At 38.5% G+C, this 22,133-nt stretch overlaps 5 protein-coding genes and 1 pseudogene across 5 annotated transcripts; 5 read left to right on the top strand and 1 right to left on the bottom strand.

Annotated features, from left to right (window-relative positions):
* The first annotated feature begins 1,140 nt into the window (after positions 1-1,140).
* Positions 1,141-4,193, top strand: LOC110754159 (DNAse I-like superfamily protein). Its single transcript, XM_021955196.2, has 13 exons — positions 1,141-1,489; positions 1,594-1,757; positions 1,846-1,911; positions 1,990-2,042; positions 2,144-2,225; positions 2,387-2,473; positions 2,649-2,741; positions 2,826-2,858; positions 2,984-3,096; positions 3,256-3,367; positions 3,501-3,586; positions 3,681-3,765; positions 3,872-4,193. Exons 1-13 carry the CDS (start codon positions 1,216-1,218, stop codon positions 3,962-3,964), a joined length of 1,341 nt encoding a protein of 446 aa, XP_021810888.1. The 5' UTR covers positions 1,141-1,215; the 3' UTR covers positions 3,965-4,193.
* A 2,119-nt stretch (positions 4,194-6,312) lies between these two features.
* LOC110754052 (alpha/beta-Hydrolases superfamily protein) lies at positions 6,313-10,246 on the top strand. Its single transcript, XM_021955050.2, has 9 exons — positions 6,313-6,558; positions 6,767-6,940; positions 7,233-7,647; positions 7,745-8,028; positions 8,128-8,196; positions 8,290-8,346; positions 8,608-8,660; positions 8,751-8,826; positions 9,014-10,246. Exons 1-9 carry the CDS (start codon positions 6,515-6,517, stop codon positions 9,948-9,950), a joined length of 2,109 nt encoding a protein of 702 aa, XP_021810742.2. The 5' UTR covers positions 6,313-6,514; the 3' UTR covers positions 9,951-10,246.
* A 530-nt stretch (positions 10,247-10,776) lies between these two features.
* LOC110754053 (ATP-dependent helicase/nuclease subunit) lies at positions 10,777-11,869 on the top strand. Its single transcript, XM_021955051.2, has 2 exons — positions 10,777-11,006; positions 11,191-11,869. The coding sequence occupies exons 1-2, from the start codon at positions 10,899-10,901 to the stop codon at positions 11,272-11,274; spliced, it is 192 nt and encodes a 63-aa protein (XP_021810743.1). The 5' UTR covers positions 10,777-10,898; the 3' UTR covers positions 11,275-11,869.
* Positions 11,622-17,838, bottom strand: LOC110754051 (pre-rRNA-processing TSR1-like protein). The gene is made up of 22 exons (XM_021955049.2): positions 17,688-17,838; positions 17,486-17,591; positions 17,303-17,379; positions 17,146-17,223; positions 16,890-17,021; positions 16,713-16,763; positions 16,499-16,639; positions 16,265-16,387; positions 16,041-16,118; positions 15,747-15,839; positions 15,553-15,675; positions 15,310-15,393; positions 14,942-15,040; positions 14,527-14,727; positions 13,779-13,854; positions 13,411-13,514; positions 13,065-13,324; positions 12,892-12,978; positions 12,583-12,816; positions 12,402-12,480; positions 12,235-12,298; positions 11,622-12,094 (listed from the first exon to the last, which is right to left on the bottom strand). Exons 2-22 carry the CDS (start codon positions 17,568-17,570, stop codon positions 11,976-11,978), a joined length of 2,388 nt encoding a protein of 795 aa, XP_021810741.1. The 5' UTR covers positions 17,571-17,591; positions 17,688-17,838; the 3' UTR covers positions 11,622-11,975.
* Positions 17,839-17,904: 66 nt separating this feature from the next.
* LOC110754149 (uncharacterized) lies at positions 17,905-21,511 on the top strand. The gene is made up of 7 exons (XM_021955186.2): positions 17,905-18,035; positions 18,156-18,318; positions 18,437-18,530; positions 18,732-18,931; positions 19,115-19,225; positions 20,047-20,108; positions 21,437-21,511. The coding sequence occupies exons 1-6, from the start codon at positions 17,976-17,978 to the stop codon at positions 20,070-20,072; spliced, it is 654 nt and encodes a 217-aa protein (XP_021810878.1). The 5' UTR covers positions 17,905-17,975; the 3' UTR covers positions 20,073-20,108; positions 21,437-21,511.
* LOC148294642 (small polypeptide DEVIL 4 pseudogene) lies at positions 21,491-22,088 on the top strand (annotated as a pseudogene).
* Positions 22,089-22,133: the final 45 nt, after the last annotated feature.

Here is a 22,133-nt window from a genome sequence, read left to right as displayed (position 1 = left end):
GCTCTAAACTACTCTTATTGATATACGCGACTATAGTTTTTAAATAAAATATAGGGTTATTCGCAGCAATGGTCCCTCAACTATACCCCAAGTTACACTTTGGTCACTCAATTCAATTATTAGTTGCAGAGGTCACTCAATTATGTGTTTTGTTGCACTGTTAGTCCTACCGTCAAGTTTGTTACTTTTTCTATTTAAAATGATGATGTGGCAAGTATCTCTTAGATTATTGATGGGCAAATGTGACTTTTCAGTTAAGATTATTTGTAGCAATGATCCCTCAACTATACTCGGAGTTACATTTTGGTCACTCAATTAGGTGTTGTGTTGCACCATTAGTCCCTACCGTTAGAGAGACTTGACGGTAGGACTAACGGTGCAACAAAACACCTAATTGAGTGACCTCTGCAACTAATAATTGAATTGAGTGACCAAATTGTAAATATGGGTATAGTTGAGGGACCATTGCTGCGAATAACCCTAAAATATATATATTTGAAGAGTATAACCGCCTGGCTATACTCTTTAAATATAGTAATCATATAATATAAGCTATTTACTAATTTTTCCAAACACATCATAAAAAGTAAAATGCAATCTACCAAAAACATACAGACTCATTATTTTATTTACAGCATAGGGAAAATAAATCGTAGATCATAGCGATTCAATATAGCCTACTTACTTATATACAAAATAATCTTGGTGATTAAATGACCTCATGTATACAAGTAATAAGGTGAATTATGGCAGTTAACTAGACTAGTGCGCCAACCCCATTTAAACTACGAAACCAAAGTGAAAGTGATAAAATTAGCAAACTATAAGGACTAAAAATACTTTTTCCCCTAAGATTTTAGTTAGCAAAGGAGTATTTGTTGGTATAAGTTACGAAGTTAATACAGAATAAGTCAAAAGAATGCGACAATGAAAGATGAATGCAGCCAAAGACAAGAAACTCACTGCTCGATGGATGGCATTTGGCAGCTATGGCACCCTCACACACTCTCTCTCCCTTGTGGCCCTGAGAATATCTGAAAGACTCAGAATGAAACAGTAAACAGTAAACAGTAAACTAAACTCATATCGTAAGTTACGTTAGCAAACAAGTCAACAAGTCAAAGAGGTCAAATTCCAATCCCTCTCTGAAGACATCCCAAAGGCGCTCGCTCGCATGTACAAACACTCACCTCTCATCCTCTAGTTCAACGAACGATGCGGTGCGACGCTTCCTCTTGGCTCTGCGGGCGCCACGTATCCGTAACAACAGCCGCACCGATGAGAAGCGCCACCGGCCCATCCTCCTTCTTCCTCTGCAGCAAGCCTACTGTCTTTTGCTGCACCGACGCTCCTAAAGACTCATCGTCTACATGTTCCGACACTGCTCGTCCGTGGTACAACCCCCTCAAGCGGCGACAGTCAAGTCATGCTCCGGATGTTGTACGCCATTGGATCCAAACCGATAATCAACAACCACTGTCTTCTCAAGGTCCACATCATCCTTCTTCTAATTAACATTACTATACTAATTAGTAATATATGCATGCATCGTCTTTGTATTTATTTAATCATAGCATATATATATATTTGCAGACAGATTTACGGTTGCTTCGTATAACATTTTGGGGGATAGAAATGCTTTCGCGCATAGAGATATGTACCGCAACGTGCCTTCCCATTATCTCAAATGGGACCGTCGCAAGAGGGTCATATGCGATGAACTTGTCCAATGGAACCCTGATATAATCTGTTTGCAAGTACGTAAAGTAATAAGCATGACTAATTTGTTTGTTTTTATTGGCCTGTTAATTTTTAATTTTTTTTTTTTGTGTGTGGTCTTACTAGGAAGTAGATAAGTATTTTGAGCTCTCGGAAATTCTAGCGGAAGTGGGATATCTTGGGTCGTATAAGGTTAGATTTTCCATATTATGTACCAATCTTGTCGATGAAATAAGAAATGTTTTCTGAATATGTTGTTTGCAATGGCAGAGACGCACTGGAGATACCGTTGATGGTTGCGCTATTTTCTGGAAGGCTGATAAGTAAGATGGTTGGTTGTGCTTTATTTTTCATTTTATCAATTGGTTTGTAGTGTTTGTGATGCCATGACAAATTGAATGGCCTTTCCACTTCATTATGTCAGTTTTCAGTTGTTAGAGGAACACAGCATTGAATTCAAGGGTTATGGACTTCGTGACAATGTTGCTCAACTCTCAGTTTTTGAGGTACAACTTGCAAGCATCTGCTAATAACTTGTTCTATACCTGTCACACTTCTGAGATTACTTCACTTCAGATTGAGTTAATCAACCCTGTTTTTATGTAATCTTCTGTTTAACAAGATCGTATCCATCGTTTCCACTTCTAATTTCATTCCATACAGGCAGATGCAGAAAGCCGAATCAAGAAGGTTCGTGATTGGTAACATCCACGTGCTTTATAACCCAAGCCGAGGGGAGGTAAAATTGGGCCAGGTAACTTCTTTTCATTGATGTCATTTTCCTTATGCTTAATGACTAGTGTTAGTAACGTAGTACTAAATAGAAGTTTGGCCACCTGAACAAAGACTTCAGGAAAAACATACAGATTTTTAACGTTTTGGGGCATTATGCTAATCTGGTTTGTAATTGAATCATTTTGTTTCTTCAGATACGTTTTCTCATATCAAGGGCACAACTCCTCTCAGAGAGATGGGGCAATGCCCCCATTGTCCTTTGTGGTGACTTCAATAGCACTCCGCAGGTTTGATAACTTTCATCATCATTGTTTGCTCTGCTTTTTACAGTAACAAAGCTAAAGCTAAACTAGTTTCCTGCTTATTGACAGAGTGCAATATACAAGTTCTTGTCAACATCTGAGGTGAATTGCTTGCTTTTATGATGTTATCCACTTAATTAAAATATATTGGTGATGCAAATAATCAGAATAGATATATTACATGCATCCATGATGTTTTTTTGATATCCGTATGATTCTTTTTACAGCTGAATATCATGTTATATGACAGAAGAGAGTTATCTGGTCAGAGAGACTGTCATCCTGCTCAAGTTTTAGGAGTCAAACAAGAAATTAGCAGTCCACTTACACTGATAGACGGGTATTTCTCATATCTTTGAACGCAGAAACATATTTTCTATTTTGTTTTCATTTAGCTCCTAAACTGACGACGTGCATAACGAGCATCAATGAGAAATTTGGTTTGAATAAGATGACTGAGTTATATGTCTTATGTTGCCTTGAATGTTTTCATTTTCAGATTGTTGAAGCATTGCTGGACAGATGAAGAGGTTAGAGTTGCAACTGGAGATGCTGAGAGCAATTTAGTTGTGCATCCCCTGAAGCTTAACAGTTCCTATGCCACAGTGCGGGTACAAAATTTTACACCTTTACCACTTGGTTGTTCAATACTCCAGCTTTTAATATGCTGCTACATTATGTTCCTATTGTATGCATCAAGTTGGTTTGGGGTGTTATTCTAAGTACAACAAATCATACTTTCAGGGTTCAACTAGAACACGAGGATCCCATGGCGAACCTTTAGCGACTTCCTACCACTCAAAATTTCTTGGAACTGTTGACTACTTATGGTAAATTGCTTCTCTTGTAACAATAATTCTAATATTGGAGGAGGAGTTGGTTATGATGACAATGAAACGAATGAAATGCTTCTGTTTCATACAGGTACTCTGATGGCCTTGTGCCCACTGGAGTTATAGATACCGTTCCAGTTGACATTCTCCAGAGGATTGGTAGCCTCCCTTGCAAGGTAGGAAAAGACCTGGAACAAGGGTGAATAATTATGATTGTGGATAAGTGTATAATGTTATCTTCAAATCTAATATTCTGTTTCTATCTATCATGCTTGTACACAGAAAGTGGGCAGCGACCACTTGGCCTTAGTTTCTGAGTTTGCCTTCACACTGGACACAAATGGAGACAACAAAACAACTGCCTCAAGTATCTGAACAACCTTGTCCAAGCATTTAGAGAAGGAAACAATTTTTTTGTCACACCATGTATGTTTATCCCACATAAAATATTTTGGAAGTAGATCCTCGGATCTTATATTTACTTCATTAAACAAACATGTTATAGCTTGAATAGCAAGTAAAAGGGAATATAAAGCACAGATTGTAACCCAGCTCAATATGTCATGGTTTTGCCTGCTGAAAAAATTATCTGTCCTTGTATTAAAAATCATTTTAAAACTAGTATAATTTTTTAATTGAAAGATTTTCATATTTTCATATTTTTATTACATAGAAGGTCTAAATTACTCTAAACTATAGGCTATCGGAATTTGGATGCAAAAGAGCATGTACACTATCATGTCCATAAGACCTAACCCAAATTTGCAAACATTTTATTAATTTACCTAAAAGTATTAAAGTTCTAATTTACATCATGACATATTATAAGGGATTTATTGCGTCAAGCTAGTTGTAGAGCACTTTCCCCTAAATAAAGATCAGGGTACTTGTACTTTCCTCCTTTTCCCTTTTAAGTATGAACTTCCTACATCCTAAACACAAAAATTGGTCTCCTCCTTTTTTTTTCCTATAAAAAAGAGAAGCTTTAAAGAGAGGGGCTCCTCCTTCTCTCTAAAATTTCTCTCTTCTCCACCACCGTCTTCTGACCAGCTGGTGGCTTTCCCACTGCCCTTTGGGCCTCTGGCCTTTGTATGTGTTTATATAATATGTGAGATTTTAAGGTATTTGGGTGAATTTGGGGTTGTGCATTTTTTCGTTTTGTGCCCATTAGGTGTGGCAGCTCATCCCTTCAACTTGTCCCGATGATGTCATCTCAGGTGTTGGTAGCAGTGGCTTGGTTGAGTTTTGTTAAGGGTTTGTTTGCTATCTTGGCCTTGGTTTGGGCTTGTGTGGGCTTATTGCCTTTTGGGCTTTAAGCTTGTTGTTGTTTCTTTTGCATTTTATTTGGGCCTCCGGTCTTTTTGCTTTGTTCCTGAGCTCAGTTGGTTGGGTCTCACTTTTATGTTATATTGGTATGCCCCTTTATGGGTTTCTAATGAAATCTACTTCCGACCAAAAAAGGAAGAATAGTAAAATAATTGTGTTTTTGAAAATTTTCTTAAATAAGGTAAATTTGTGTTATCTAAAAATTCAATCATAATACCAACCATCAAACCTTGGGGGTGGAATTGGGGTTGAGCTGCTCACTATGAGGTTTTGGGCTTGATTCCCACCAATAGGTTGGGGTGGGCAGGCCAATTCCTTGGAGATGAAAGTGTGTAAGTGTGTGGCATCGTGAGGGTGGCCCGAGGGTCGGGGATCCAGCTTGAGCTGGCCCTTGCGTTTGGCTCATGTAAGAGCAAGTCTAGCATTGCTGGTTTGCCCGGGCAGTAGGGGGCCTAGGCCCAGCTTTTGGCTCCAGCGCACAAAGGCAAGACCAGGCAGTTGATGGGGGCCACAAGCCTGGGCAGGCCCAAAGGCAAATCTTGCTTGGACTCTTGCCTAGGTTTGCTGACATCATTCTAAAAAAAATAGAAAAAAAAAACAAAAATTTTCAGAATTTTTTTATATATAAATACCTGTTCTTATTTTTCACTTCTCATGCCAAAAATAATGATTTAAGTATACAAAAATATAAAATAAATTAAAAATGAATACTAATTAGTAATTGCCCTTGCCCTAGCCTTTTGGGGTGGAACCAAAAAAAGCAAAACTATCACTATTCATGTGAATAGTGCAGCTCTTGCCTTAGCCTTTTGGGGTGAAGTTGCTCTAAGAGGGGCGACCTTTCACAGCTCCTTGGTGGACATCACCCTCTCTACCGTAGAGTGTTTTTTTGTTAAAAAAAAAAAAACCAATCATAATGTTCTTTTACTATATATAGATCGCATTATAATATAAGCCATTTAATTATATAATGTTTTCTAGATTAAAAGAAAATTGTAAAATTTGCCACTCATTCTAGTCGGCAAGATGTTAACTTGAACGAATGGGATCCGCCGCGTCACGTATTCCTGTGGCTGCACGGCAGCATAAGGTCATGTAGTCTCTAAATCCGCATGCGACACGTCATAAATCGTATCGGCCCTGGTCCATCTTCGAATCCAGTCCGTTCACTTCCTAATGGGCCCTACTAGTCGTGGTTCAGATAAAAATATGATATGACATATCCAGAAGCACGTGTACAACAAGCCCTGTATTTCGCATCCTTACGTGTACACGTGATCCACACTAAAAGACCAGAGAGCGACACGCATTTGAGGCACCCAATGAGGGCCCACCACGTGGATTTCCTTGGCTGCCTTCCCTCTACGGCAAGAATCGCCGTTCCTTATTGCCTTCCCCCTATTGCTGTCAATTTGAGTGTCCTAAAATATCGGAGCTCCCAAAATTTTCTCTCGATTTCCCTCGCTCTTCTCACGCCGATCCTAATTGCCGATCAGATTCGTTTCGATTTTAGTTTCGATTTTCGAATTTTCAGAATTATTTCTTTTTTTCTGTCGCAGAAATCTGATACAAATCAAATTTACTGATAATTATTATGAGATGATGCAACGGGTCGTTGACAACATCATTGCTGTCACCAAAGAGTGAGAGCCCCTTCTTCCTTCCTTTTCCCTTTTACAAAATTGATTGGAATTGGTTTAATTCCCATTATCTATACATATAAAAATTGATACTTTTTCATGTGTGAAATTTTTTTTTTCAAATTTTGGTGCTGGGTTTGAATTTTGGTTTGTATTGTTTCTGGAATCAAAGCGTTTGTTTGTGTTTGTTGATTGGTGTTTGGTAGTGCAGGTCAGTGAAGACGTTCACATACGAGTCGCTGAACAATATTGTGAGGCTGATTAATGGAGTTTCAGCTCTTTTATTGACATTTTTACCTGGGAAGGCTAACATCCTTGAAGGCATTCATGGCTGGGAGCTCAGGCCCACCTTTCGGGGACCTCGATTTCCGCGCTGGATGGAAAAGTAAGTTGTGTGTTTTGACCCCATCAAAATTTGCAAGCTCACTGAATAATTCAGATTTTTGAATTTGTCCCGTACTTGGCAATTCGTTTTGACATTGTGGGAATTGGGGGGTTATTCATGATAAATGAATGTTATGGTGTTCTTGTTTTCGTGGGCAGTAGTTATTTTGTATGTAAAATTAGTTCCTTTAATTTGATTGATATCTATCTTTCTTGTAAATTGTAGTGCAACCGACATATTACATATATATTAGTTGCTGAAATGACATGTCCATTTTGTTTGATGTTTGTAGTGGAGTGTCCTCTTTCAATCATTTCATACATGAGCTTTCTGTGGATTCTGATTCTGATGGCTCGAGCCTTGATTACCCATATGGAGATGAAGGTAGTAGTGATGGAGACACATCTCCTGGATCACCACTATCTCAAAGTTCAAGAGTCTCTCGGGCTTCTAGTTTCAGTAGGAACGACAGGCACTGGATGGGATGGATGTGGATCAGATACATATTTTTCTGGATTTTGCTTCCCGCAAGGTTTCTGCTTGGGATTCCAGTTCGTATTTTCCAATCGTCTTATTCTAGGTCGTCAAACGGCTCTTCTGCACCAGGAAGCAGTCAGGTCCTGCAAGCACGAGCTATTAATAAAATGCAGACTCTCAAGGATCACATTGTTCACCGAACCACTGATAGGAGACGTGGAGTCATTGAGGTTTCTGCATAAACTCTTTTTCATACCAGTTCGGGAATTACATGTATCATTTATTTTCTCTTAATATATTTTCTCATCTTCAATTTGTGTTCAACAGGATCTTCATCTAGCAATCGAGATATTCATAGAAGCCATATTTGATGTTGTTCATAAGGCAGCACATTTTATTCTTTCCCCATCAGAGGCTTTTAAAACTCTATCTGGATGGTATTCATTGAGCAGTAGTGGTGCTCAAGATAGTCATGATAGTGATTCAGAAGTTTCTGTCCCCACAGCTACACTTGGAGAGAATGATCCAGCTCCTAAAGAAAGGAATACTTCATTTCAACAGTCGCTAAATACTGATGCTCGGACATGCCAGGATGTCATAACAGAGCTTGGGTAAGGCTATGCTACAGCTTACTTGATTGTAGAACCTTTTCTTTTTTCTTTGAGTGTTGCACTTGCTCTTAAAATCGCTGAACTTTCTGTCTGTCTTAGGTACCCATATGAAGCTATACATGTGATCACTAGTGATGGATATGTTCTTCTCTTGGAAAGACTCCCAAGGTATGATGGATGTATTTGTATTCTTTATCCCTGGTCAAGTGATAACTTTGTTTTAAGTCGATGGTGTCTAATGACTCTATTGTGATGCTGCAGGCGTGATTCACGGAAAGCTGTTTATTTACAACATGGAATTCTGGATTCATCTATGGGGTAAGCTATTTCTTCTTAAGATTCCTTCCTCCCCAGTGCCCTAGGTGGGGTATCAGTGTGATGCATAATTCTTCCCACCACCATGATTTTTACTACTACAACTATATTCGCCTCTTACAACATGATTTTAGTTCTTTTCTTTTTTGAAGAGGCAATGGGTAACCATTGATTCTTGTGTTATAATCACACATTTTACAAAAGTTTTGTTTGATATATACTACCTTTAAAAATGATTTCTAATTGGTTATTTCCTTTGTCCAGTTGGGTGTCTAATGGGGTGGTTGGTTCGCCGGCATTTGCAGCCTATGATCAAGGTTTGCATGTTTCATTTGCAAGTGTGTGTGGCTTGCATTAGAGACCACTGTAGTGGTTTAGAAATATGCTAATGCTTATTAGTTTTGCAGGATATGATGTTTTCCTCGGGAACTTCCGTGGCTTGGTTTCTAGGGAGCATGTTAACAAAAATATATCCTCACGACAGTAAGTTGACATATGAGATCTGATTGCTATTTTATTTATAAAATTTTTATCCTTGATTCCCTCTCGACTCAGATTGTTGGTGGGGATTGAATGAGGCTGCAATATTTACAGATTTTCTAACATAAAGCAGCAATTACATAAAGTATTGCAGTATGAATTGAGTTACTGAATGTAGCAACCAATGCAGGTATTGGCAGTACTCCATCAATGAGCATGCGACTCAGGATATACCTGCAATGATAGAGAAGATTCACCAAGTTAAAACTGCTGAATTGAAGCTCAGCCAACCTGATCTTGAGGAAGAAACCAATGATGAGCAACCTTACAAGCTTTGTGCCATTTGCCATAGCTTGGGAGGAGCAGCTATACTGATGTATGTTGTAACACAGAGGATAGAAGAGAGACCCCATAGACTCTCAAGATTGGTTTTACTGTCACCTGCTGGATTCCATGGTGATTCCAGCCTAATGTTTACGGTCGTGGAACATGTCTTTCTTCTATTGGCTCCTATTCTGGCACCCCTTGTGCCTGGCTTCTACATACCAACCAGATTCTTTCGAATGCTTCTGAACAAGTTGGCACGGGACTTCCATAACTACCCTGCCGTTGGAGGACTGGTTCAGACCCTAATGAGTTATTTTGTTGGTGGGGATAGCTCAAATTGGGTTGGCGTGTTAGGGATACCACATTATAACATGAATGATATGCCGGGGGTATCATTCCAAGTGGCCCTCCACCTTGCACAAATGAAGCGTGCAGGAAAATTTAGAATGTTCGATTATGGGAGTGCGTCTGCTAACATGGGAGTGTATGGGTCTACAGAGCCATTGGACTTGGGTGAGTACTATGGGCTTATTGACGTTCCAGTTGATCTGGTTGCTGGGCGGAAGGACAAGGTAATTCGGCCATCCATGGTCAGAAAGCATTATAAGTTGATGAATGATGCAGGTGTTGATGTATCATACAGTGAGTTCGAGTATGCCCATTTGGACTTTACATTTTCACATAGAGAAGAACTGTTAGCATATGTCATGTCACGCTTGCTGCTTGTGGAGCCGTCTCCAAACCAGCAATCAAGCCAGAAGGCTCTAAGGTTGAAAAAGAAAGGACAGGTCAATAGTTGATAAAGTCAGAAAACCCATGCATTTCCGTTTTTTTTTTCTTCGGGATTTGGCATGTCCTTAGGTGCAGATTACTGTGATTAAATATGTTCATACATCTTTAGTCCAGGGCAATTAGTGTTTGGTTTCTTCCCCATCAATTTTTTCGTGGGGAGTTAACTGTCTGAAAGGCTTATGCCTGGATTGAGCTTTGTACAAAAACCCATATGTGTATATTCTGTAAGAGAGTAATTGGATCCATGAAACATGTTGTCTCTATCCAAGAGAACAATTAATACACACTGCTTTTTCAATGTTGATATTTTACTGTGACATTTTAAGTATATTGTGTCTGTTGGGTATGATTTCATTAGAAGCCCCTCCTGCTTCGCTGCTGGCAATGCAAATAACTTGAACCATTATCATTTTGAATCCATAAAACAAGCAGTTTCCACTGACTCCTCTAATTCTTTTCATGTGGCTTTGTGTTGCCAAAACCTGAGAGCTCCTATGGATTTGATCTCCTCCCAATTCTTGCTTCAGTTCCAGCCTGAGTGAGGGCAGCGTCAACCTCTGACCATTTGTTTGATAGAAGCACAAGGAAATGTGGGTTTTCGGTTTTAAATAATTTTAGTGTATTTTGTGAATTAACCGAAGCTCCAAATATATGTACGATAAAATTAACTCGTAGCCCAAATGAGAGTGACAAACTTTATGCAACCCAAATAAACGAATTCTGCAATGGCAAGACAAACCTTCAGCCAAGCCCACAACTATTGAAACCTTTACCCGGTTTACTGACCCACCCGTCCGACTTGACCCATGCACTTTTATTCTCTTAAATTCTTAATTATTAGTAAAAAGGCCAAAAGGCAGGGGCCAAGGCCAACGTCCTCCGTCAAAGCGCCGCTTGAAAGTCGAAACTTTACCGAGAAAATCAAGGAAAGAAAGCGAGAGAGAAAGAGAAGGAAAATGGCTGGGAGCTCTAATACTTGGGCCTATGCCCGGATCATCACCGGAACCATTCTCGGTGGCGTTCTCGGCTTCTACGTCATGGACCGCGTCGAGAAAAGCTACAAGGTCTTCTCACTTCCCCTCTCTGTTTATCATTCTTCTTATTAAGCTCACTCTCAGTCTGATTTTCGGAAATGAGAATTATAGCTTCCTGAGCTACTCAAACAATGGAATAATAGCAGAAATTTATCAATATAACTTTGTAATCTGAATGATTTTCATATGGAATCTTGGATTTTGATGAATACAGGAGAAAGTGAAGGAGAGACTGAGACAGTACGAAAGTGAATTGAAGAAGAAAGAGAAATTGAATGAGTTTGAAGAGTCTATGTAGACCGTACCGTACCAGTGTTCTTTTCTCTTTTTTCTTCTGCTTGTGGTTGTTGAACAAAAAAAAATTGAAATTTTGAATCATATGTTTTTGTATTTGGAGGAGCTCTCTAAAACTTAGCCAGTACTGGAGATTGATTCGAATGAGAGTGTCTATATTCGAGGAAAAAGAGCCCAACTTTCACGACTCATCAAGAATATTTGCATGTGAAATTTTGTGTTTGTATTGCAATATCTTATGCATCAGAATATAGTCTTGGTTATAAATTGTTGGTATAGAAATGAAACATACTGATATATGTACGGTATGTATGTATGTATGTATGTGTGTGTAATAGAATGGAGAATCAATTCACGCAACAGGAGCAAACGGTCAGCCCCCTCTCAGTACACTACTAAGAAATTTTGTGTTCTAAAAAAGTAACCGAAAAAAGAAGAAAAGAATATAGAGAAGAATAACAGGTATTTTACAACCAAGCCTTCGGCACTCAAAGTTCGGGTGTCCTAGCAGAGCAAAATTGAAAATTGGAACCAACAATCTGAACCAGAGCTTCATTCCCATACAAGACACATGACTTTCTTGTGTATTTGAAAGCAAATCACTGCAAGAAAAAGTCAGGCGTCCAAGACACTATCTTATCAAGCATCAAGAATTGGGAAGCACTGTAAGGGTAAGTGTCGCATGGCTGGCCGGACACTATTTGATCAAGCATCAAGAATGGGGAATCGGTGGTCCGGCCACTTGGGATACGAACGCTTGTACAAGCTCATGCATACTGTGTCATGCTGCTGGAGGACCCCATTAAAGATGCATTTCAATGCCCCTGAGACAAAATTGTATATGGAACAAAAGAAACCCTTAATAACTACTTAATATATATAATGCACAACCGGAATATGGAAATGAAAGGTCTGAAATGGCATCTTTCGATTAATAGTTTTCTACTATTGGGGATAATCTTACCGTGTGTACCAAGAGGCTCCTTGATGCGACCCCGACGACCACATTTGGTCCACACTTCCACAGGCTGCCATCACCACGCACGTTAAGAAACATATTCACAATGATTGTAATATTTTACTTCGATTAGATACAGCACAAATTAAAAAGATATGGTATGAGATTCTCACCTTGAACCATTTCACGTCCTCTGGATTATGGAACATATACCTTACAGAAGCTTTTAGTTTTGATACTCGTTGAGGGTAACTGCATCAAATATGCTTTCAAGTTCAATCAATCCCAACTTTCAGAGGAAAAAATCTGTGCCATAAAGGTCACCACCACCAAAAATTTAATAATAAACTGTACCCAGTTAAAGTAATCTTCTTTAGTATAATTCTGTCAGGGTCGATGCTTTTCAGTGTACCAACAGCAGCAACTGCAGGTGCAGTGCCTGCTCCTTCAGAACTCCTCAAAGCTATCAAAGGAAGAGGAGGAAAGGAGATCGGAGCATAAATTGAAGCCATGGAAAAACGTCCTGCATGAAGAAACCTCTCCATTTTGTGCTTATCTGAATTCATGTTGTCGGTAGAATATATTGGCCTGCAAAGTGAGGAGCAAAAGCGTCAATCACTAAAACTCAATCAGAAGAACAGTTGATGGCATTAGAGAAACTACCTGGCAATAAATTGGCGAAATCCAACATGAAATATTAATTCGTCTTTGGCTTTGATAGGAGCACTGTACGAGTCATGCTTCTTTACGCTGCAAACATAGATCACCCAGGGTCATGAAAATACCTTCCTTTACGAAGACCACAAAACTGCAAATTTTTCCCAACTACAAGATACCTGAAATGTAGCACAGACATCTTGGACTCATGCTGCAAAAGACCGCATGCTGTAACAGGCATTGTCTTCGCCTGATTACATAATTTAGAAGCTACACTAGTTGGCACGTCTTTGATATACAGCCTTGCATATGAGCTAGCAGTGGCGCAGTCATCCCTGTTTTGTTGCTCCATATCTAAAGCTTTAGCAAGGACGTTTTTCTGTGTTCTATTGAAATTATCGAATGCAAAGATTCTGGCATACTCTAGAGGCAAAGACTCCTGAAGTTCATCAGACACGAAAGTCAGTTGGACAGTTGATGTTCAGAATAGATTGAACTGCTATTACAGAATTACAGGAATATTACTTTGGGATCCCATGTAGAGGTCCTAAAGGACTTGAGGCCTCTATACTTTGCAAAACGTTTTCTTGCTGGAATGTCTAATGGTGTATCCACTTCATCTGGAAATTCTGAAAAACATAACAAACAACCATTAAAAGCGAACTAAATAACCCAGCAGTAATATAGTTGACTTCAAGGTGCTACAAATATAGTTTTGACAATATAAATCATATAGCAACAGAATGAACATAACAAAACTTCAAGTTATTTCAAGCAGTATTTAGCTTCCATGTGTAGAAAAGATTTTCCTTAAGAGCAAAGCTTTATGAATGAGTTTAAATACAATTGACTTCAAAAATCAACAGTATATAGCTTTTTTAAAAGATAAGTACCCTCATCATCAGCATGTGCTTGCTTTATTTTTTGAATTTCATTCACCAACTGTTCCTTGGTCAAGTTTTCACCTTCCTGTAAAACAGAAACAAAATGAGTAAGTCCTACAATGTACAGAATTGGAACAAAAGAAAAATAAATTTCTTCTTAATGACGGCACATTAATATTACCATTATGACCTATTCTTAAGTACAACGTTAATTGAATCCTTAGAGACAAATACACAATGTATTCCATTTTTTCTTTCTATTTTAGGAAGATTTCCTTGAATCTTAAAGCAAATTATGAGCATTGAGGGTTGGAAGATCCAGGTATAACCTAGTTGGCATTCTTGAGAATCAAAGGACCTTTGTTGCATTACATATTAATGAAAATGCTGCAAATAGGTTGAGAAAGCACCAATGACTGACCAAATCATCAGTGAACCCCTGCTATTCAGCATTCTAGTACAAGACAGTAAGGTGAGTGGTTCACACACGTTTGGTAAAACGTATTGTCTAAAGTGGTATGTCAATAGCTTAACTTGGAGAAACACTAGGGATTCTCACCATCTAGAATGTGGTTGGTATTCTTAAGTCTTACCTTTTTTTCACATTTGCAAATGACAGTAGCATAATACTGGGGTTCCATTTGTTAATTGTTGTGTCTTCATGTTAGATCAAAATCAGAGAAACCGACTAATGCTGGTAAGTTGGTAACGCACTAAAATCACCTTGATTCATAAATAATATACATGCTAAACTCACCATCATTACTGAATCAACATCAGTTTCTCCATCAGAGTCCCCAAAGCTTAAAGAAGCTTGGTCATCACTGAGATCCGAATAATTAGTGCCCTCTTGACCAGGATAACCAATGTCCCCCTCATCCAATACCATACCATCAGCTTCCTCATCCTCATCAGTACTTGATCCCTCTTCATCTGTACCATCCACAATCCAAGCAGCCTGCAAGAACAGAAATCATGCCTCTGACATATCACTAAAAAAATCTGTCCTTTACCTCTTAACATGAACAAACAAAAATGTCAAAGAATAAAAGAAATATAGAAACATTCAGAATTACGAAACTGTTTCGCTTTAAGTTGTGTTTTTTTTTTTTTCCTGGGCTCTGGGCCCCACTACACCAAAAAAAGAGAAGAAACTGACAGGAACTGCAGACCTGGTATTCTGAAGTGCCTCGAGGAAGTGCCCTCTTTTTCTTCTTTTTTTGTTTCTGACCTTTTTCAGCCTCCGCCATTTCTGCCTCTGTTGGCCATGTCTGACAAAAAGGATCCATGTTATAAATGGCAGTTCAGTAATTCAACAAAACTCACAGTAAAATTAAGAAAATCCAAATGTAAATCATATTAACCGGTTGAGATAGGAGGAGTATTCCAATTGACATTCTTCTTTTGTAACTCAGGTATCATCCGCTCAAATACCACCCATCTTTGTTTTATTCATTTTTGGATAAGCAATATACAACCCATATTCTTAATGAAATTGAGTAAGATAATAATTAATAGAATGAAGATGTAATGTTGTTACCTGTTCACCTGCCAGGGGATCGGGAACATTCTCAACTAGTAAAGGCTCCTGCCTCATAGGATCGGGAACCAAAGAACGGAGGACCTTGAAATAGGTAAAATTTCAAATGAGAAACATACGTCATATGATAAACTTATCATCATGAACATGCTTCACAAATGAATAAAAAGCATCCCAATCTTATCACTACAAGGAAATAACTTATTCTATAGACATCTTCTGCTTAAATGAAACAGCCAATACCTCTACATCACACACTTCATCTGAATCCATGAAATCCTGCTCTTTTCTTGCATTCAAAGGAAATGGATCCTTGAGAATTTCCATTTTGGACAACTGGAAATCTCCCACACCAGAAACATGAACCTGATATAAAAGAAAATAAGACAACTGCCAAATCATGTGACCAAGGGAAAGTCTTTGGCTGAACTAATTACCAGTTGATTCACAGAAAGATTGCGAGCACGCAGATATCCAGTAAGGAGAAGGGTACAATTTCCTGAATTGAAATCATCTGCTACTATATCAACCTATAAACACAAAATGAGTGATTACAAAATCTTTCTTATTTATCAAATTCAACTTTTCTTCTTTACAAGAATAGTAGTTGTTCTACAAGGCTCACATGCCTTGCCATATAAGAAAAACTTCTACTATATATTTCTCTATTTTTTCCACCTTTTACCTAACATAGAATGAAATAAAAAGTTAAATAAATAGAAAATGAGCACCTTCTGAGAAATCAGGTAAGGCCGTTGACTTCGCCAGTGAGGAACTGAAAGCCTTTGCTCCTTAAAGAGCCACATGAACTGCAATTATAGTAAGATGATGCGAAAGCTATGAGAAGCATCAAATTATGTAAATATGAAACGAAACAAAATGTCATGTGAATTATAACCCCCTCTGGACTTCTAACATTGAAGGCTAAGTTAAAGAATCTGTAGTCGACGCATACCTTGTGCAACTCATCCTTTGTGTCAGCTGGATAAAATTTACAATCCTCAGGAAATTCAGAAGCAAGACTAGAAGTACACGTTTTCTTTGAATCATGTCTTCTTTTCATGTCAGTAGGTAGATCCTACATGCACCAAAAAAGGAGAATAAATACTATATCAAATTGGGCAAAATCTAATTATCCTAGTTCGATAATATTTCCATGAATATACAAAGCACATCAACAATAACATACACGAATTAGCACAGCAGTGCTCGGTAAACCAAGAGACCTAAAAACAGAAAGACAGTGACTTCCAAATGAGTCAATGTAGTCAGATGTGCTTCCATCACATGAAGAGCTCGCTGAAGCCACAAAAGCGATGAGATCAGCAACCTACAGAAAAGAGTTTCTATGTTAGAAAAACCAAGAAAATTAGGATGAATACACAAGCTGCAGAATTTCTTACCTTGGCCATTTCCAAGCATGATAGCAGATCCCCATGAGGTGCTTTCAATACCTAAAGAATTACTCGAGTTAGATACTTAGAAACCTTCACATCAGTCATCAATGTTAACAACTTTGTGAACCCATAACATTTATATGACAATCATTCAATTAAAATACAGCAGCAGAGGCGGGGTACCGTTGTTCTCAGTTTGTACTCAATAGAAGCAACTGTTGGCAAGGTGGCTTCATAACCTTGTGGAGATAACAAAGAAAGAAGGTCCTCGGCAAGTGAATTTAGGTTTACACCAGCAGAAAGCCCGAACAAAACCTACAATTAGTGGACGTTAGAATGATTATAGAGCTGACAAAAACGTTCTTATATTTTAATATCAGCGCATTAATCCCTCAAAGCCTTTTTCTCTATCAGTTCCAACTGAAAACAAAATGCTCACAATCACACGGGGAGCACTTGCTGATCCACTTGAAGCCCTCTTCTCTTTCAAAAGAGCTGCCCGCTTCTGTTCTCGTAACTACAGAATAGTGAAGTTGAGCGTTAGGTAGCCAAAATGAATATTGGCATGAGAAAGAGGGAGATTTTAAATCAGTTACCATCTTGTTACGTTGAACTCGAGCTGCCCGAGCTCCCTTGGCAACATTGTGCTCCGATTTGCCAATCCTACTCTTATCTGAAGCACCAAAAACACTCAATTTATACACACCAATTGCATTGCATAGCCGTTATGTCTAATTTTCCAGCAAACAAAAGAAGGTGGAGGGAGTAGCATACAGAACCTGAAGTTTTGTGGAGATTACGCGAAGATTTGGAGGCAAAGCGCGTCTTGTGGGGCTTGTTTACTTGAGCTCGCGAGCCTCCCATGGCGGCTCTTGCAGAGAAACACTATACAGTCGGCGAAGGCAACATAGAGAAATTAGCAGCAAAGCTGAGTAGCAAGAGAGAGAGAAAGAGAGGAATCCATGGGTTGCAAAAGCTTACCTATTTCCCTGCAGCAGCCGATCACTCACCGCCGTGCTGCCAAAAGAGAGAGAATTGTAGAAGAAGCAGAGAGGGAGAGAAGGAGAGAGGCGGTACCAGTGTTATGAACTTTTGGACCCAAGTTCTCTCAATAGGGTTGGGCAGGGTTTACTCAAAACGCCGCGTTTTAACTTAAAAGGAGTAAAGGACTGTATATATAAAAACGCGGGAGACTTGGAAAGAGGACCGTTTTTTTTTACCGTTAGGCAAGCACAAATACACACTCGCAGAGTCGAGGGAGATACGAAAATGGAGGATTCGGGGGCGATCCTCTGCCACATCTCAACCTTGAAGGAGATGCTTGACCAGGTAAACTGCACCTCATCCTCATCCTCCATCTCCTATCTCAGTCGAAGCTTCCATCTCCGTCAAAGTTTCAATTTTCAACCAAATTATGTCCGATCGCTCATAAACTGCTTGTGAAATTAGGTGAACGAAGAAATCGAGGCGAATATTCAGATCACACGAGAGATCGAATCGGAGATCGTCAAGTGCTCTGAAATCGAAAACGCTTTGGCCGCCAAAGAATCGGACCTCACCAAGACGCTCTACGTCTCGCACTTTGAGCTCACTGGATTGCACGCTGTCACCAGTAAATTCTCTAATTACCTCTAATCCTTCCCATTTTTTCTTATTATACACATTAATTGGAGCATTAATAGTTTATCAGTCACTTAATTCGACTTTTTTATTAATGTATTTATTAACAGAAGATTTAAGGAACTCGGTAGAGATTATGGAGAAGGAATTGTGTCGTCTGAGAATGAAGCGCGATGAGACTCTTAATAGAATCCACGACCAGCGGTATTTTCCTTTTTTAATAGATTATGAACGTTTTTAGTCTCAATTCTGATATGAATGTTTATGGATTTCACAAAAATTGTAACTTTTTCTTTTCTTTGTACGTGAAAATTCTTGCCAAAGTAAGAATTTGAACTTAAGAACGTAACTGATATCTGCATTAGGTATTGATAGGTAACTGAATGAGCTGTTTTTTTTATACAGGGAAAGGTTTATTGCAATGAGCTTAGAATTCCAGAAGGACATTGACAAGGCGAATGATAATGAACTACGCATTCTTCTGTCAGAAAAAGAGTTCCTTGAAAATGAAATTCATATCTTGGAAGAGAAGAACAATGCTTTAAAGAATTCAATGCTGGCATTTGTTGAAGGAATTCTTGAAGATCTTATTAGTAGCAACTCTGGTGCAAACTTCTTCCTTACTTTTGCACATTTAATTTAATATTTAATGGTTTAAGAGTGTTAAATCACCCTAGTGTGTGAAGTGTGAGCAAGTCTCCAGTCAATATGTTGTATCAAATGCATATATTACTCTTGTAGTTTTCTTTGTTGAAGTGACTTATTTACTACAAATTGTTGGTATGCAGCTTTACAAGTTGAGATACAGAGTGGGAGTGAGGAGAACGATAAACTGCTGAAGGATATTCATAATATGAAATCTTCATTGCTTTCAACTATTGCAATTGAGGATATCAGAGGTAAGTTTTTATTGTGATATAAATGATTGAGATAATTGACGATATCTTTTTAGATTTTGAAATGGATTTATTCATTTTTGAGTAAAAAGGTCAGAACTAAGTGATTTTTTTTCTTCTACATGGATCATGTCAATGGAAGACATGTAAAAGTGATATGTACACACCAGTGGTAGTAGCAACAACAATAGGGTTTTTGTTGTATTTATGCACTGTAAAATGGTAGCAGTCCAGCTGGTGAAGTGGGAGTGATGGCACCATAGCTTGTGTGTTCCATGCACTTGAATACTTATTTCTCTTGAAAGGTCTTTTAAAAAATTCAACAGAAGTGGAAAATTAGTTAAGGAGATGTATTGATTTCTAGAGAACACTTTAATGAATGGCACGCATGTACCCATAGCAAATTTAAAAAGGAATGATACAATACAATAAAGGCATGCAGAGCTAGTAAAGCTCCTCTATATAAGCATGGATACGGCTTTCTTGAAACCTTTTGTTGTGTGATCTTGGAAGTTGAAGTTTGCAAAATAACCAGTGGTGTTTTTCTTGTTTCTTTTCTTCGAATTGGAAACCGGCATGTTATATCTTGTCTGATTAGTAAGGATGAAGATTAAGATCACATGTGATGTTATGATCTCTGTTCTGTATATGTACAATATAATAAATGTATAAGCATATAACTGTTGCTAAACGTTATATATGATACCAAACATTATCTTCAATCATTTTAGTGGCTGTGAACTTGGCATTTGTAGTTTTGTAACCCCACACATCAATGTATTTATATCTGCTGCACAGTTTCTGAACAATATGTGTCATACCAGGGGCACGATCGTGGACTGTACCGTAAGTTGAAGGTGTCCCTCTGTTTCTACCCAAAGAAAAGGTGTCACTCTGTCCTCCAATTAATTGCTAGGCCTAACTTGTACTGCTGAAATCTTTCCTTCATAAATAGTTTCTAGCATCAGGCTTTTGCAGTAATGCATGCTGCATGCAGCATTTGTTGTTTGAATACATTTGGCTTTGATTCTTGTCAAGTGGAAGAAAGATGGTCAAAATTTTTGACTTGCTGCAATTTATTTTGGGTTTGTACGTCAAAATTTTCTCTTCTTGGGGAGGTCAGTCAGGGACAGATTTTCAATCAGATTTGTTCTCATCTCTCTTCCAATTCATATATACTTAAAAGTTAGAGCTCCCCTTCTCATTTGGGTCGGTTCTGACCTCTGGGTAGGGTCCAGCTCCGGCCCTTCCGTACTTATCCAGGTAAAACTTGTCCTTGTTCTGTCACTTTCAACTTTAGGTAGTGGTCCAGCTTCAGGAATTTGCTTAAACCTTGTGTGCTTATGCGCCATTTAGCTGTCAAAACTCCAAATGGGATTCTCTCTTTTCTTTTCACCTTATCTATTAGTTCTTCCCGTTTCTGATTGTTAAGCTAGCACAGACAAGGCATAGTGACTACAATAATGTTCTGTCTTCTTTCACTGTGTGTCCATTTGATTTAATGTATAACTGTAGATGACATATTCGTGCACACAGCTTGATTAGATTTGGAAAGTACTGGGAAGCTCCCATGTTTAAAAGGAGACGAAACTAGAGTCGTGGAGGTGATAGTTCAACCTAATAAATAGAATGTGGCTCAAAGCCTTTGAATAAAACTAGTTTGTCTTCCATGTCACGGACAGTGACCATGTCTCTCTGGTGAATTTCACGTGCACCATGGCCCCCGGCCGTACCATACAGCTAGCTACCTCTTTTGTATTTGGATAGTAATTGTTGATTCAAGTGTTCTCTATTGTCAATTATCATGACCACACCACAGCACGCCTTAAAAAAATTCCACCGGTCCTCTGATGATTAGAAAGCCGAAAAGAACAAAGAAGCTGAATCCTTTTGTCAATTGGCCATGTAGGGTTTGGTTCATTATCCCAAGTTTTAGTTTTCGGTGTCAAATTAAGGGCTCAAGTTGTCAATTAAGAACTAATAATTGACGTTATGGTACTTATTTAAAACGAAGTTTATTTGGTCCTGTTATCACCATGTAGCTTCGTCTTGATGATGCTTCATGTTTGGTTTCTTTTGGGACCACACATTATCTTCTCCCTATAAGAAACACCCTCTTCCTTCTCTTTTTCTCATGAAGTTTAATCATCTCTACAACTACAAGGTGAACCTAACACGTGTGTATATATATATATCTAACAATGATTCATACAGAAGAGTGAAGAAAGAGCCATAGGATTCCACTAGCTAGCGTTGTGGAAAATAGAGATGAAGATGAAGAGTAGTGATGATACTGTTGAAGCCTCCAAGAGAAGGTTTTCATGCAAGGGGTCGTGCGGGTTTCTCAAAGAAGGAAGAGGAAGGCTCTACATATTCAGAAGATGTATTGTTATGCTTCTTTGCTGGCATGATTAGTATGCAATGCATGGTGTTTGGAGCTACGATCACCTCCAAACTCTTTCCTTTTTCATTTTTAAATGTTAATATGGACTATGTATAGTAATGAAATGTCTGTATTGACTTTCATTTTGTCTCTCCTAAATATACAATTTTGGTGAAGTCTTGGTCTTTCTTCTTCTTTCTTTTTCTTTTTTTCTCTTTTCTCTTGGCCCTGAGCCATGGTCGGTGTGGGACTGTTGTTGAGTAATATGGTTTCCTGAAACACATGATGAACATGAGCCTTGCCTTGCATGTATTGTCTGGATATATATATATCTCGTGTATGTGACCTTGTTTTGGTCCAAAAAGGAGCCAAAAAAGATGGCCAATCAGTGAGGTTCACATTTTGATCCCTGTGTGGGCCTGTTCACATCTTGGCTAAAACCACAGCTTTGTCTACAAATTGCCAGTTACTAATGAAATTATTCTTGTTGATAAAAATATATATATATATATATATATTTTTTTAACT

Source organism: Prunus avium, chromosome 5 (assembly GCF_965620075.1).
Source record: "Prunus avium chromosome 5, drPruAviu1.hap1.1, whole genome shotgun sequence".
NCBI classification, from domain to species: domain Eukaryota; kingdom Viridiplantae; phylum Streptophyta; class Magnoliopsida; order Rosales; family Rosaceae; genus Prunus; species Prunus avium.
Note: the sequence above shows the minus strand (reverse complement) of the source record. Positions and strands in the feature narration are given on the sequence as shown.

Excerpts from the sequence above, each read along its gene's own strand:
- LOC110754052 (XM_021955050.2), top strand. The coding sequence starts at position 6,515 with ATGATGCAACGGGTCGTTGACAACATCATTGCTGTCACCAAAGA. Across the intron at positions 6,559-6,766 it reads ATCATTGCTGTCACCAAAGA|GTCAGTGAAGACGTTCACAT; the intron begins GTGAGAGCCCCT and ends TTGGTAGTGCAG. Across the intron at positions 8,347-8,607 it reads ATTCTGGATTCATCTATGGG|TTGGGTGTCTAATGGGGTGG; the intron begins GTAAGCTATTTC and ends TCCTTTGTCCAG.
- LOC110754159 (XM_021955196.2), top strand. The coding sequence starts at position 1,216 with ATGCGGTGCGACGCTTCCTCTTGGCTCTGCGGGCGCCACGTATCCGTA. Across the intron at positions 2,043-2,143 it reads ATTTTCTGGAAGGCTGATAA|TTTTCAGTTGTTAGAGGAAC; the intron begins GTAAGATGGTTG and ends TCATTATGTCAG. Across the intron at positions 3,097-3,255 it reads CCACTTACACTGATAGACGG|ATTGTTGAAGCATTGCTGGA; the intron begins GTATTTCTCATA and ends TTTCATTTTCAG.
- LOC110754149 (XM_021955186.2), top strand. The coding sequence starts at position 17,976 with ATGGAGGATTCGGGGGCGATCCTCTGCCACATCTCAACCTTGAAGGAG. Across the intron at positions 18,319-18,436 it reads TGGATTGCACGCTGTCACCA|AAGATTTAAGGAACTCGGTA; the intron begins GTAAATTCTCTA and ends ATTTATTAACAG. Across the intron at positions 18,932-19,114 it reads TCTTATTAGTAGCAACTCTG|CTTTACAAGTTGAGATACAG; the intron begins GTGCAAACTTCT and ends GTTGGTATGCAG.
- LOC110754051 (XM_021955049.2), bottom strand. The coding sequence starts at position 17,570 with ATGGGAGGCTCGCGAGCTCAAGTAAACAAGCCCCACAAGACGCGCTTT. Across the intron at positions 16,119-16,264 it reads CAAAGGATGAGTTGCACAAG|TTCATGTGGCTCTTTAAGGA; the intron begins GTATGCGTCGAC and ends CTATAATTGCAG. Across the intron at positions 12,481-12,582 it reads AAGAAGATTACTTTAACTGG|TTACCCTCAACGAGTATCAA; the intron begins GTACAGTTTATT and ends TATTTGATGCAG.
- LOC110754053 (XM_021955051.2), top strand. The coding sequence starts at position 10,899 with ATGGCTGGGAGCTCTAATACTTGGGCCTATGCCCGGATCATCACCGGA. Across the intron at positions 11,007-11,190 it reads GCGTCGAGAAAAGCTACAAG|GAGAAAGTGAAGGAGAGACT; the intron begins GTCTTCTCACTT and ends TGATGAATACAG.